Source organism: Peromyscus eremicus, unplaced genomic scaffold (assembly GCF_949786415.1).
Source record: "Peromyscus eremicus unplaced genomic scaffold, PerEre_H2_v1 PerEre#2#unplaced_4133, whole genome shotgun sequence".
Taxonomy (NCBI): Eukaryota; Metazoa; Chordata; class Mammalia; order Rodentia; family Cricetidae; genus Peromyscus; species Peromyscus eremicus.
The window spans coordinates 1-15,947 of NW_026738366.1; the positions used below are offsets into that span (position 1 = coordinate 1).

The window sequence follows — 15,947 nt, forward strand, 5'->3', positions numbered from 1 at the left end:
AACTAAAACCCAGACATTCTCACAAATTGTTTTACCCCCTCTCTCTTAAGCTTTCCTTTATTTAATGGGAGAAGTACCATGCTTCCCACTAATGTTTTATCTTTACTTAATAACCCATGAGGAAAAGAAGTCCTCCAAACTGTTCTCATTTGGTTGCAAATTAATTTCAAACTTCATTACAATTCATTCATTACATTCATTGTTCCAAGTCTCAAAGAAAATCAATTTCCTGACATTGTCTTAGAAGAACAAGAAATGGCAATAAAGTATAACCCTAAGTGACAGTGCCACAAAACCTTTGGAAATCACAGCCTAAACCAGAGATCAGCAATCTGATCCTGGAACTAGGTCCAGTCCACCGCCTGTTTTTTTGTTTGGGAAATAAAGTTTTAATGGCAACCAATAAGCCTATTCTCTTAGGTATCATCCAGAACACCTTTTTGCATTCTAATGACAGGTGACCAGTTAAGGAAGTGACTATCTAGGCTTTCAAAGCCTGAGATATTTACTACCTGATCCTTTGCAGAAATAATTTGCTAAGCCACACTCTAAAATGTCATGGATATTTCAAGAAAACACTTAAGTTTAATGCTGGCAAAGCAGCTGCCATTTTTAAGACACTTAATCACAAGACAATATGCATTCAAAATGCAACATTACAGCTAAATGTGAGAAATGTGATTTTCCTTTCAAATTTATTGACACAAAGCCCAAAATATCTTTGAGGTAGAAATTAAAAGTTAGTTCAAATGGGTGACAACACCACCAAAGCCAGTGACTCCTCTTTGGGAATGTTCATGTCTCTGTCCTGGATGAGCATACCTCCCCTATAGTATCAGTCTGAGAGCCAGCATCACAAAACTGCTGAGGGACACCAGAGTCACCAAGTGCGCCTGTGCTGTGAGAGAAATCTTGTAGAGTTTCCATAATGGAGCAGCTATTCTTGAAGCTGTCAGTAAGCTTGGCCAGGCTCTGGAAAAGAGTAAGACAAGTTCTCTGAGTGGAGACAGCGTAGTTTCCTTCCTTTAGAAGCAACTGTTTCTTTCTGGTTCAAGGAGGTCTACAGCCTAAGACTGGAGTGATGTCTCATCTCCATTATCATTAGATTTTTTTTTTTAACAAAAGCATCTTTTTCAATGCACATACTTTAGAGAAAACTGTTAGTCATTTAAGTAAAGAGAAACTGAATCCTTCTGGTAGTACACACATAAAATAGAGAATAATTATGGTGCCATTGTTCTTGCTTTTTTAAGCTTTTGTGTTTCTTGATTAAAACAAACAAACCAAAAAAAGCATTGCTATCCCAAATGTCCAAATAGTTACTGGGTCTGACAAACATGCATGCCACCTCAAATTTTTTAGAGGTAAACCAGAGATAAAGCATCTCCCAAACCACACTTTTATAACCTGATTTTTTCATCCATTGTGCTAAATGGAAAAAAGTAATCTGTGGATGTTAACATGCTAAAAATTACAGTAAGTATAAATTCTGGCACATGAAACTTGTTTGTGTGGACATTCGAGAGAAATAAGATTGTTTACTATTTCTTTAGGCTTTCGTACTTATTCACTTTTGGCATTGCTGAAGACACCAGAATCAGAATATACAAGTGCAACAGAACTCAGGCAGTTGGCTCAGAACTGAAACGAAGGTGTTTTGGAAGGGGCCAGTCATCCTGAGTTTATTTAAGATGGAAGGGATCAGGTAGAATTAATACACTTACTTAAACATGGTGTGCATGTGCTCAAAATACACATATATAGTACTCATAAATTATGTATATAATAATATAAAAATGTAATAAATAAGTGACAGATAGGTCGGCAGGCAGAGTTTTCAAGAGGCAGCCTTGGTTTTACCTGCATCAGGTCCCGCCGCTCCTTCTCCCCTGTACAAATGGCTTTCTTAATAGTACGGAGTTCACTCATTATAGCCTGAGCCTCATCCAGTTTGTAGCTGGTGTGAGAACTTGACATCTTCCGGTCAATCCTGTTTACAAATAAGAAATTAGAGTCATTCCACAGGAGATTATAACATCCTTTTAAACAATAAATATTCAAACATTCCAATATTTAAAACAATATATATTCAAAAGTATCATGGAAAGGTGGAAAACAGTTAAAAGCAGAGTATGGGCACAAAACAGCAAAGACTCCATGAAACCTTCCATCCTTGTGGCAAATATGAAGACCTGAGACCTGGTTGATGGATATCTGCCTTTGCTTCAGGAGCATCCTGTGTAGGAGAGGAGGCCCATATCCTCTACTAAGCAGCATACTTGAATAATACATGAGATTATATATTCCCTCTCGGGGCGAATAACCAAAGTTTTCATTTATTCTCAGCATTATTAAGGTCAGTGGTCAAATATGTTTATTAAATAAACTTATGGGTGAGATTTGTATGCCAGGAGAGTATATGGAAAACAGCAAGAAGAAGTATGGTCCAATAATATACTTAACAAAAATTGGAACCTCATTTTGTGGTATTGGGGATTGAACCCAGGACCTTGTCCAGACTAGGCAGCATTCTACTATTGCACTATATCCTCAGCCCTCAAACTGGAAATGTATGCCTTCTCTATTCATTCATTTCATTCTAGTTATTACTTACCATTCTAGTTATCACTTATCTCTATCACTTATTCTATCTACCTCCTTGATACTTTGCTGCAGTCCAATATCCATCCATCAAAACTTCCTTCCGCCGGGCGGTGGTGGCGCACGCCTTTAATCCCAGCACTCGGGAGGCAGAGCCAGGCGGATCTCTGTGAGTTCGAGGCCAGCCTGGGCTACCAAGTGAGTCCCAGGAAAGGCGCAAAGCTACACAGAGAAACCCTGTCTCGAAAAACCAAAAAAAAAAAACAAAAAAACAAAAAAACAAAAAACTTCCTTCCTTCCCCTTCCTCCTTCTCTCTCTCTCTCCCCCCCCCCCACCTCTCTCCTGCTTCTGCCTGTTCATCCACTCAGTCAACCTATGCACATATAAGCCTGGCTGGTGGTAGTAGGTATAGAACACAAAACAACCAGACTTGGCTTCATCTTCCAATAGCAGGCAGTCTTGGGAGCATGTCCTCTGTCATGTCTCCCATTCCTAAGTCTCAAGCCTGGGAAGCCTACAAGGCTAAGGAAATGGAGAAATTGGTCCAGATGTAGAATGAATTCCTTCCCTGGAAAGCAGCTACCTTACTCAACAGGTTCCAGACCTACCATTACACAGATTCTGAACCTAATAACTTCCCTCACAGGTTATCCTGAAGATCTGGATCATCATTGTGAGCCCAAACTGCCTGGTTTTCCACTACACAAACCTAGTATTCTGTGAGTAGGATAGAATTCCAGCTCCACCACTCATTAGCTGTGGGACCCTAGACAAATCATCCATATCTTTTGATCTACTTCATTGTGTCTCAAATGGGAATACTAACAACACTACTCCCACAGGACAGGCTTAAGATTTAAGGAGAATATGTAAGGAAAGGACTCACCTGGCAGAAGTCCTAGAATATAATGTTTGTAATAATGATGATTATCAGGATAATAAAACTTCTTACTCATTGGAGAAAAGGTATTAAGTTGACAACTTTACTATTTCATTATTATTAATAAATTCCTTGTCATATGTGTAAAAACACAAAGCAAAGCTCAGCACCAGAGTTGACCTGACCTACTGGCATCCTTGGAAGAGAAGGGCAAATACAGAAGCAAGAAATTGAGTTGGAACAGGGCAATAGAACCAGTGAGTATTTCTATGATAGCCATCAACTACTATGGACATTTATGAAGATGGAGACTAAGTCTTTTCCCTAAGAGAACAGATACAAATAAACCACAGGATACCACATATTGCACGACAACAATTCCAAACCAATCACAGCCTGACTCCACAGGCACTTCCATAATGGTCAGGTACACCCTATAAGTTTCTTAAATGTACATTTCTATAAAGCAAAATTCTTTAGTTATATATTATTTCAATTAGTTGCATGTATTTTTTAACTAAAGTGTTCTATGCTAAAAGTTAAATTACATGAGCATGAACAGAAGTTTGGCCTGTAGGTATTGTTTTTTGTTCTCAAAAGATCCCTACTCTGGATCCTTCATAACACCTTATCCAAATGATTGAGGCAATTACTTTTAACTCCATAGCACCTTAATGGTTGTCATGAACTTTAGTAATAAAACATGAAAAGGCCAGGCAGTGGTGGTGCACGCCTTTAATCCCAGCACTCGGGAGGCAGAGCCAGGTGGATCTTTGTGAGTTCGAGGCCAGCCTGGTCTACAGAGCGAGTTCCAGGACATCCAGGACTGTTTCACAGAGAAACTCTGTCTCAAAAATAAATAAATAAATTAATTAATTAAAATAAATAAATAAATAAATAAATAAATAAATAAATAAATAAATAGTTCTGTTGAATATGGTATGCAGGCCGGTAGTCAGGCAGTGGATGCAGGAGGATCATAACTTTGAGGCCAGACTAAGCTACACAGGAAGACCCTGTCTTAAAACAAAACAAAATGTATGTATGTGAGTGCCTGTGCGTCTGTGTACATGCATGTGTATTTCCCAGCATAGTATCAACTAGCTATTTGGTGAATGCTTAAAAAAAAAAAATGAAAGTCAATAGCAAAAGTGGCAGCATCCAGCATATAAACCGCTTGTATATTTTTAAAATTCTTTTGTCCTCAAAAGCAGACCCCCTTCTGCCAAAATGGCTGGTTTTCTCACTCACTACAAATATGCTGACCTGTAAGTTGAGTGTGATAGTCACAATATTTTCTACTCTATACTTATATTACTGATCATAGTTTCACAACAAAAATCAACGTCATGGACTGAAGTTTTGCACAGAGGATGTTGCTAAACTAAATGATGTGATGAAAAGGGTGACTGGAAACAGATTAGAAAATCACCAGAACAAATATCAACTCCTGGTTCCCTGCTGTTCCTGAATGCCTACAGGTAGGACTGAGAATTTTGTTTACCCAACAACTAGCTCCCACAAGGTTAGAGGAGCCTCTTCTTACACTAATTATCATTCACTGACAATATAGTAATTAGTATTAAAATGAAGTCCATGGCCTCTGTACATGTAAAGACCCAGGAGTTGACAGTAGAAAGAATTGTCTGATAGAGAATGCTTTTGGTATGAAATTACTGAAGGACAAAGCAATACCTTCAAATAATGATGAGATTATTTTTTAGCCCATGTCCAGTTCAAGACCACAGGCTGGCAGTTAAGTCCAGCTGTTCACCTAGAGCTGGAGTGGCTAGCATCGATAAAAATGTGTGAAGACATGAGTTCAATCACCAACACCAGAAAAAAAATTCCCTTGAGAGCTATTCATCTCAGCATTAAGACCCACAATGCAGGAAAACACAAAGCAGGGGCATCCCATGTATGTTTCCACTTTATGTACTCTAGAAAGAGCCGCAAGTCTCTAACACAAAGGAAAATTCAAGGGTCATACATTTTAAACCACTAACTGCCAAGAAAGTCACGAAATGTTTTTTGTAGGCCTTATTTAAATAATATGTTCTGTACTAATCTTCTGATGAAAGGCTTTACCATATATTGTTGTTACTGTCATAAACCAAAACCTCTGTAGGCTGATGAGATCTATAGAAAAGAGGAAGGTCATCTTTAAACAAAATCCTAAAAGCCAGGGATGTCCAATTGCTCTCTAACCATCAACGGCCACTGTCTCTGCTCCTAGGCCTTCCTGCTGTTCCAGAATGAAAAATAGAGCAAGGCCTGCAACCAACCCTCATAGAGAAAAGGGAAACTTGACTATATTAAATGTAATTTTCCACGTGCCTGGGAATGGGAAAGTATCCATAGCTGTATAGGTATGATTCACAGTGAAGGCTGCAGTCCCACACCTGCTCCTCTATCAGACCTGAATGTGGTGGCTGCATTGCAGCTTTCAGCAGTTGCAGCACCAAAGCCTAGCCACTGTTAAAACCTAGTAGTGGAGCCAGCAGTCTGTTGTGGCACCAGATTGTACAACAGGAATAGCAGCCATATCAAGGAAAAGAGACCCAACTTTATCAGCAGCATGAGCACGTTAGTCCAGCAGTGGGCACTGCAGAGGCCTTCAGAGAACAAAAATGGACTTCAAGGCCTGGACCTGGGCTCTGGCTACACTTCTACCTTAGTAGCTATGAGACAGTGAAACGGAAAAAAGATTATGGGCTAGCAAGATGGCTCAGAGTGTAATTGCACTCACCATACAAGTCTGATGATCTGAGTTTGGACCAAAGAACCTACACAAAAAAGCCAAATGTAGTAGTAGTGCAAGGTGGAGACAGGAAAACTGGCTGGAAGCTTATGGGTCAGATGACCTTGATATGCAACACCTCAGAAATAAGAAACCCTGTCTCAACAATGTAGAAGGCAAGAATCAACTCTCTGAAGTTGATCTCTGACCTCCACAACATGTGCAATGCTACATTCACACATCACACGTGTCTCTCTCTCTCTCTCTCTCTCTCTCTCTCACACACACACACACACACACACACACACACACACACACACACACATACACACACACACAGACAGAGAGATAGAGAGAGAGAGAATGAATATAATATGCCAGAGTAGCTGGATAGACCTTGTTTTAGGGATACCCTGTAACAGAAATCCCCAGGAATAGAGCAAGGAACCCATGAAGAGATGTTTATCATCAAACTCATATCATATTGCCCTAAGATTTCCATTTTTGGTGATTAATTGAGGATGCTGGTAGAATTTACTAGCAAAAGAAGGAAAAAGCCTAACACACCTTAAACTCTCATCTTTGAGAAAAGAGCTGCCAGTCCTCTAGAGTCATTCCATGTTAATACCACAGATTAAAACACAAAAGAATAAATAGTTTTGTTACAGTCACCAGGTTTTAAATGAAAAGTTCTAGAAAGGGTCTTGAATGCACATCAGAAAGCTTTTGGCAGCTTGCTATCAACAGTGGGTCTTGTGTGCAATGCTAGGTCTGTCCTATCACTGGGAACAATGTTACTTTTGTTTCCACCCCATTTCTGTGTGTCTTACTACTACTATATGAGTGGTACTGCCAGAAGGGGGTTGCACAGGCTGTACCTTATATGCAGGTTAGTGGGGTGCTGTTAATGGAATCCTACTCTATCCATGCAGTATCCCTACTCTAGCTGTACACAATTCCATTCTTTTCTGGACCAATAAATCCTCAGACAGAAAGTGCTGACTCTCTTATCTAGTAATGCCTCAGTGTGATATCAAATACTTAGAAGTATGTAGTCACTCTTATTTAAGGAGACAAATAGGTATAAATCTATCCATCCTACCTCAACTGGGAAGTTTCTTAATCAACAGTAAGGCTGAGAAGCTCACAGAGTGGAAGAAATGGACCTAGTAGAAATTGGTTATTGGACCACTTAGTGGACACTCCTTTTGGTAATGTGAATAGCAGACATAAGTAAAAGGACTTCTGAAAATCCAGGGCTCAAATGAAATATAATCCAAAATGTAGAGGAGAAGGAAATACTTGAGCAGTTAATAAGAAGGCAAGCAGGGCAATTAACAGTTCTCCTTAAGACCCTGGCAGCTCAGAGGGTCCCAGTATTTAAGAATGAAGTAAATGACATGACAGCTAGCAGAGACCATATCTGTCACTCCCTCAGAACTCAGACTAAGGTCCATTTATTATGTTGAGCTGTTCCTGTTCCAGAAATTGTCTGAATCCTCTTGATGGTGTAGGAACCAAGGCAAAGTGTCACACTTGAATCATGAAAGTAGCCAATAAGATAAAAATCATGATAATAATGCAGTATCCATGGTTTTAAACAAAATGAATCCACTTTAGGGTCAGTGTGCAATTGAGAGTTTGCCTATTTCAATAGGATGGTTCATCAAGGATCTAAGTAAGATGTCACTTGCCCCAGAGACCCACAGAAAAGAAGGATGAATTTAGGTATTAAGTACTAGTTCTAAAAGCAGGTGTCCCAGGTAGGCCGAGAGCTAGCAGGGTGGTCAAAGGGGCTAGCACAGAAGACTAGAAATGAAACTAGGGTGAAATGAAGTTGGTCTAGTAGGCTAACTCATCAAACATCTACTTTGTATTCTAGGAGAGAGAAGGCCACATGAGAGTCATAAGGTGAGGAGACATTTAAAAAGAATTTCTGTGGTTACTCACAAGAATCATGAATCACAGTGGCTCAGCTTAGAGTGATCAGAGTAGAATCTGTGAGAGGGATTGGGTGCCAAGTATGGAAATACCATACCATAAACAACAGATGTGGTAACAAGGGGGTCAGGGCAGCATTCTGGTCATCATACCAGTGTCAGAGACATTACAGTGTTAGGCAGATAAATGGGAGAAACTTGGGGTAAAGCCATGTTAGGTGGGCTTCCCAGTCAGGACAGCTCAGAATTAGCACAAGGTTCACTTCAGATCTCCAAACAGGGGACTACCAAGGGGATTCTCTCATACCTGTGAGCATGCCCACCACATTCTTGTGTTTTGTTCACTCCAGAAATATTCTTTAGTTTCTGCATCCTTCTATTTGCCTCCGGAAACTAGCAATGAGTCACATTAAGGTAATTTTCAAGTTAGGTTTCAAAAGTTTGTGGACAACAGAGTCCAGTAATCTTTCACTGAAGTAGCTCACTTAAGACTTTTTTCAAGATAAATGATGTTTCTATTTTCTGAAGACTTTTACAGAGATCCATGAGAGAAATGCAAGTGAATAATACACTTAGATCCTCTCATTCACCAATGAGAGAGGCAAAAATGCCATAGCTTGTCAACACATTCTGTTGGTAAAGCCATGGAAATCAGAAACGTTCATGTCCAGTGGTAGGAAGAGAAAATGATGTAGCTGCTATAGGAAAATTTGGCAATGTCCAATATATGACAAATACAGTCATCCTGTGACCAATGAAACTAACTTTCAGGTACTTATCCTAAAAGTATCTTTTAGGAGACAGAAAGCTTATGAGAAATATTATGCATGGCTATAGCAAGCCACCAAAGCCAAAACTCACTGAAAATCTGGAAAGTTAAGAACTGAAATCTAAAATCAGGGAAACTATACAGGACACACAAATTCTTTTCCTGAGCAAATCAGTTCCTGGGAAAACAAAAGGAGAAGAATCATAGATGAAGAGATTTAACAGATATACCCAAAAAATGCACTGTGTGGGTCTCATTAGAATTTGGAGCCAAATAGAATGGGGAAACAGGAAAGCTCTTTGCTGATGGGTGCCTAGTAAGTGGGATACTAGAACTCAGATTATGTTCACAAAGGGGTATACAGCTTTAAGAAAAGGATTTATTGATTAAATGTGATTTGGGGATTTATTCCAATAAGAATTTAGGGAATGAGACAGGGCTACATATTTGCCAAGACTAGTCACTGTGGGGTTAAAATAGGGAGAGGGCTATAAGAGGCTTGTTACATTCTCTCTCTATCATTGAAAGCTTACATCTCTCTCTCTCTCTCTCTCTCTCTCTCTCTCTATATATATATATATATATATATATATATATATATATATGTATACACACATACACACATATAATATATATATATATATATATATATGTGCACACATACATAAAACTTCATCATTAATCCAGAGAATATATCCAAGGCCAGTTCCCCTCCACAAATATTTACAACATATATAGATTTTTAAAAAAAAATACAAAAGGTTCTTTTTTACTCCCTTGGACTCAAGCATAATGATGGATTTCCTTGCTAGCCAGGAAATTCACCAAGATAAACAAGTCAAGTTTAAAATGTTATAAGCGGCCAAACTCCTGTTGAGGTGCTCTGAAGTTTCTGGGAAGCAAGAACAGCAGACAATTTCTGGAGGAAAATCTAAGGCTGCTGCCTTGAACCGTGTTAGTGTTAAAAACAAAACTAAACAAAAATCATAAGCATCATGTTTATGTATAATAGCTCACTTGTTATCTGGACTTAGAGTCTTGATTTCACGGTGAGAGTGAGATGATCATTTTTTTTCTCAAAATTTCTCTATGAACAATATAAATATTCACAACTAATTTGATCCAAACATAAGTGCCCAATCTTCAATAGCAGAAAATTAATTAGGATGTAAAAATCTCATAGTCAGTGGTACTCAGGGCAAGGTACCAGCTTGTTTTTCACTTGCAAAGAATTTTAAGAGTGATGTAAGTGTCTATGTTTTCTCTTTTTCCTGAGGCTGTATCACAGATGCAGTAAACACAGTGATAATGCAGTTTCCAACAGAGCAGTAACATGCTATTCAAGTAGGGTTCTCCCTGGGGAGCTCCTTCCTGAAAGGTGTTTGAAACCTGGCCCACTGGTAGGACACAGAAATGAAGGGAAGCCCCTCAGGACCAAGGCTAGGTCCAGAATCTCCCCCCATCTACTTTTTGACAGGTAAGGGTGGGTATTCCCATGAGCTCTGTCATGCAAGAGGAGCCTTCCCTTGCAAAGAGGCAAGTTTACAATAACTGCCCCCAATCATGGAGTCTTGCTAAGTCAAGCAGAAACTAACTAAAAACACCATACCTCTCTCTTCTAGGATCCCAATTCATATTCCATGTCAGCTCTAGGCATGAAGTTAAGCCTCTCCCTGTGCTAGTTCATACTACACAGCAGGAGAAACAGAGGCTACCTCCTATCTTCGAGCCTCTTGCAACAGATGGACTACTTCCTAGCAAGGTCAAAGGGAAGTCCATTTTCCAGTTCCCAGAATATTTTATGTTCTAGATTATTCAGTCTCAACCGGATATTACAAACTTTGTATTCAAACTGGGAAACGGGCTATCCACAATGGGTCAGGAGAAGCACTGGGCACCAAGCTCATTAATCCCCTGCAAAAGCCACAGCCTTCAAGGAAAAGTGCAGAAATTGGCTCCCCTGTGAGCTTTGGGACTGCTGGACACCCTCAGATTCTTTCTGAATCCTAGTCACCTTCTTCAGAACATTTGCAAGTAAAAAAATGAAATGGACTGCAGCTTCCAACATATAAAGAGCCCACCATTAAAATGTTAGATTATCCCGTACCATAGAGTAAAGCTATTAGTAGCAAAGGGCACTGAAAGCAGGAAATCAACACCTTATTCAACTACATAGTCCAGGCAACTTTTGATAACCTATCAAGTCCAATTATTAATTTGCTTTTATTCTTTATTCATCCCTTTTAACAGAATAATCACAACATACAGGGAAGCATCCTAGAAAGGGTTGGGAGACCTAGAGGCTCTCTGGATGATTGGGGAAGGGGTGGGAAGATAAAGAGCCTGCACCAATACACTGGGAAGCACTGCATCAAGTAGACCAAATGAGCAACAAAGCCAGTAACCAGGAAGCACACAGTGACAATGCAGCTTCCTACAGAGCAGCATTGGAGAAGAGGCTTGATTTGCTTAAGACAAAACTTTTAAAAAGCAGAACAAAAACAGCTGTGCTAACTGGCTAGTGCTAGTTAAAAGAATCTCAGATTGCAGAATCAAAACCCAGGCAGACCACACAAACAGACTGCTCAATGCTAGTAAAGAACAAAGAGGGATAATGACTTTAAAAGAGCTCAGATGGCATTATGCTGATGGGTTTATCAAAATCCACCTGCAGGGGGCATGCCTGTGTTTCTGAATAAACTGTCATGTTTTTAACATTCCTGGGAGTCAGGGCCAGAGAAGCCAAGTTCCCCCAGGCAAAATGCAACAAATCCTTTGTTTTGTGTCTTCCCTGGTACCCAGATGACCTTAACATAAGGTACACATAAAGCAACCCTGAACCAACCCAATCCGACTGACTACAAAAGTCAGTCTCTGGCTGGATAAGTGGTTCACAAATTCAAGTACTTGCTGAATAAGCAGCAAACATGAAGACCAGAATTTGGATCACCAGAACTCATATAATTGTCAGGTAGGTGTGACAGCCTGCTTATAACTCCAGCACTCAGAAGGTGGAGACAGGAGTTCTGGGTTACATTGAGAAACCCAATCTTAATGAATAAAGTGGAAAGTGATGAAGACTCCCAAATGTCAGTCTCAGGCCTCCAAATGCATGACATACAGGTCCACACTCAAACAAGCATATACAAACACACCACAAACACATACACATGAAAAAAGAAAAATAGTCAATCTCAATTTAATGTTCAAAAATAGAGTCTGATATGACCAGATCATACACAAGGCTAAGGTAATTACACTCGTCAAACACACTTATCTATTAACTCTCCATAAAGATCAGCACTGCCCTCATATTTGTTACAGTGTTACTAAATGTGAATCCAGGATACAAAACATGCTATGTTGTTCATCTTTACACACTACAGTAACCATGCAGATGGACCCCCTACCTTTGTCAAAGATTAACTTGATACTAGGCAGGTAACTTTGCACTCTGGGCAACTGAATTTGATCAGTGCTGTTAATCAACTGTATATTTATACCCCTTCCCCACTCTTCTGTTGAAGCCTTATGCTCTAATGTGAAGGTACTTGGATGGGGCTGGGGGTTAGACAAGGTCATGAGTGTACCCACAAATGTCCTTGAAAGAAAAGGAAGAGAGACTAAAACTTATACAACCTCTCTCAGCCATGTAAGAATACAGTCAGTGTAAAGGTAACTATCTACAAGTCTGGAACTGGGTCATTTCTAGGAATAGACTCAGACTTCCAGACTTCATGCAGAATTATGAAATGAAAGACTGTTCTTCAAGCCACCCACCTGATGGTATTTTGTTGTAGCGGGCAGAATGGCTAAGACAATCATGTAAAGAGGAGAAACACAGGTACAGAAAGTATGAAGCACATGCCAAGTTTAGCCAGTGGAACCAGGCTCTGAAAGGTCTCTCAGGCAATAAGTCTACACTATTTCCTTTAAAAAAACTAATTCTTTCAGGCCAACACCATCACCATCTATAAACTGACTCTTGTTCACTTAATATGCTGACTTAATACAGCTTACTAACTATAAGAAATTCCTCCTCAAACTGTTTATAGGAATACAGTTCTAACTGCAAGGGCAAAAAAAGGAGGAAGTCCAGCAGTACTATTTGTGATGATGGGAATCTACAGCTTATGATGGCCAATATGTAGTCACTAGTCTTGTGCTTCTCAACTGTAGGCATTTGACAATGTCTGGACACATTACAAGTTATTACAATAGAAGTTAGATGGATGCTACTGACAGCTAGAGGTTAGAGGTCAAAGATGCTGCACAACTTCTCTGTTATGCAGGATGCTCTACGCCAAGACTCATCTAGCTCAAAATATTGCTATTGTCATGGTAGAGAAAATATGTATTACTCACGTGTGACCACTGAGAACTTCAAACCTGACTAATGAGACTGGAAAACTGTAATTTTATTTTAATTGATTTTAGAATTAAAAAATTTAAGAGAAACTAATAAAATCTTGAATTTAAAGGTAAATAGTTACGTGTGTCTTAAGTAGTACAGCTACCAAAAAGCATGCATAAATATAAAAAGAAGGGTTTTGTTTCCCAAGTATTTCCATTTGAAGGAATACGGTATCTTCAAGGAAAAGAAAGATTCTGATATTTGAGATCAGAAAATAATGAGCATAAATAAAAGCAAAAAAGTTAAATTCTTGAGGCATTTGAACATGACATGTCCAGGTACCAAATGTATCAGAAAAAAAGGAAATCACAAGAAAACGCTCCCATATACACATGCAAGTAACTCACTCTTGTAGGGTCTCCACACCCTTTTCTTTATACTGTAGCTCCTGCTTCATCTGGGTCAGCTCTCGCTTTAATCTGGAAAGCTAAAAACAAATTTTCTTTTAAATCCAAGCAGTGATAAATTATTTCTACAATAGTCATCCAAGTTATCCCTTAGCTTTCAACTGCATGGATCATCCAGTCTTCACTACACGAAGAAAACTGCCTTGCTTAGACTAAAAGGTCCCCAATCCTGTGGAGTGTTGTGAAAAACTGTCTTTTGGATATAGCACGGTATTGCAATTGTGAACTCAGAGCAACTGTGGTTACCTGCTACAAGACTTACACAAAATCAAGCCAGCCAAAATTCTAGCATAGATGTTGAAGAGGCTCCCTTTCTGAGGAGTTCTTAGCAGTTAATAGGTGACGGGAAAGGAAAAAAATCATCTCCTTTTCAGAATGTGGCCACTGGTAGAATTCCCATCCTCCAGTAGATACTATCATACCCACACACATATGGTCAAACACTAATTGGACTTAGGTTATCAAAAAAAGGAAAAGACACTAAGTTGGGAAAGGGATGTGTTGGGGGAATATGGAGGGAGCTGGAGGGAGGAAATGGGTAGTAGATATGATCATATTTCATTGTATACATGTATAAAATTCTCCAACGAATAATTTTTTTAAAGCCCCCAATCCTAACAGGTCCTATGCAAGTGGGGAACAGTACTTGTTTTTTGAGGATAACAATGTACATATCACATAGCAAATGTAAAATTTTGTCATCTTCATTTGTACTTACTCTTCATAGATGTTACCAAGGACATTTACAGCCTCTGACTACCTGAACCTCAATTCCCTGATATGATTCCTTAAACAGATTCTGGAACCTAATCCATGTCTCTACCAAACCACAGGAGAATGGGCTTACAGACTTGCAAGTTTAAAAAGCTCCCCAGGTGGTGTTCTTTGCTGTGCTTAAACTTGAGAACTAAAAATACACAGCCTAGTTTATGGAATGGCACATCAATAAAAGAGGAGGCCTCATTACTAAGATGTTCCCTGAGCTTTGTCACAAAACAATACATGGATCCTCTTTCGGACAACCAGGTGGATAAGGGCCTAAAGGGATGAGACAAGGTGTCACTTAATGAATGTAGGTGTCACCAAGGAAGGATCAGAATCCGGATGAAGAACTGCTATAGGAGCTGGGACTCTTTGGGACTAGCAACCCAAGAAGAACAACAGCTACCAAGGGTCAAAAGTGGTATCCTATTGGCACAGAGAAGCAACCCAGCAACACTGGGCCTTGACACCTTGCCATCTTCCCAAATGGTTGAACGGTCTATCCTATAAAACATGGAACAGATGCTGGCTACTTTTTTTTCTGATGAGCAACAGCTTTAAAATAAAGTATTTTTTTTCCTGCTATTGCAAAACAAGTGAAAAATAAAGCAAAATGCAATATAATTTGGGAAATAAAAATCTTACCAATATCTTGGTGTTAGACATACTGATGATCACACAATGAATCATGATAAGTATTGCTACATAAAAATATATACAGTGCTTCCAGCTGTGAAAACCATGGTTTGACTTACCCTATCCCGGCGACTTGCTATTTCTGCTTTAATCTGGTGTGGATCATACTTTGTATTGGTTGAATATCCAGAGAAGGCTAAGGAAAAAGAAAATGTTTTATTTTATAACAGAATCTTTACAATAAATGGACAAAAGGAACTTCTGATTTATCATGTTAAATTCTCAGTCTGGAATTTACACATGGGCACTGGCTCCCAAATAATTAACATTTCACAACCTCAAATCTTGATGTTTGATTTTTGCATTAGGATTTACTACATGATCACATAAGAAAACATAAGCTACAGGGAAACAAACTATTTACTTCTACTAGAACTCTATTAGGGATAAAGCCCACACAGACATAAGGGAGAAAAGATTATGGTATGGAAAATTGTTCTTAGTTACTTTCTTTTCCATATAAACACACAGAAGTGACTAAAGGATAGAATCATAGAGATAACTATTGTTATTCTCCATGGGTGCATGTCAAAGGATTTTATCTTTATTGTCTTTGCATCTATAGTTTCCAGATGGATAATTGTTGCCATGGGAAGGAAAAAACACTGAAAACGTATAAAATAAAAAGGCAGCTAGTTCTCCAGTTCTGTCAAAATCTAGTTACTGTCAGTCTCATCAGACTGAAGGCAGTGTGCTCCCAAGTTACTTGTTCCCTAGAAACTGAAGTAAGATACTCA

At 39.1% G+C, this 15,947-nt stretch overlaps 1 protein-coding gene across 1 annotated transcript; it reads right to left on the reverse strand.

The window, feature by feature from the left end:
* Positions 1–14: 14 nt before the first annotated feature.
* On the reverse strand, positions 15–15,346 carry LOC131902229 (protein WWC3-like; the record flags this gene model as incomplete). The annotated part of the gene is made up of 4 exons (XM_059253263.1): positions 15–972; positions 1,861–1,990; positions 13,693–13,772; positions 15,270–15,346. Coding segments are annotated over 4 exons (464 nt in total), but the record flags the coding sequence as incomplete, so codon positions are not given.
* Positions 15,347–15,947: the final 601 nt, after the last annotated feature.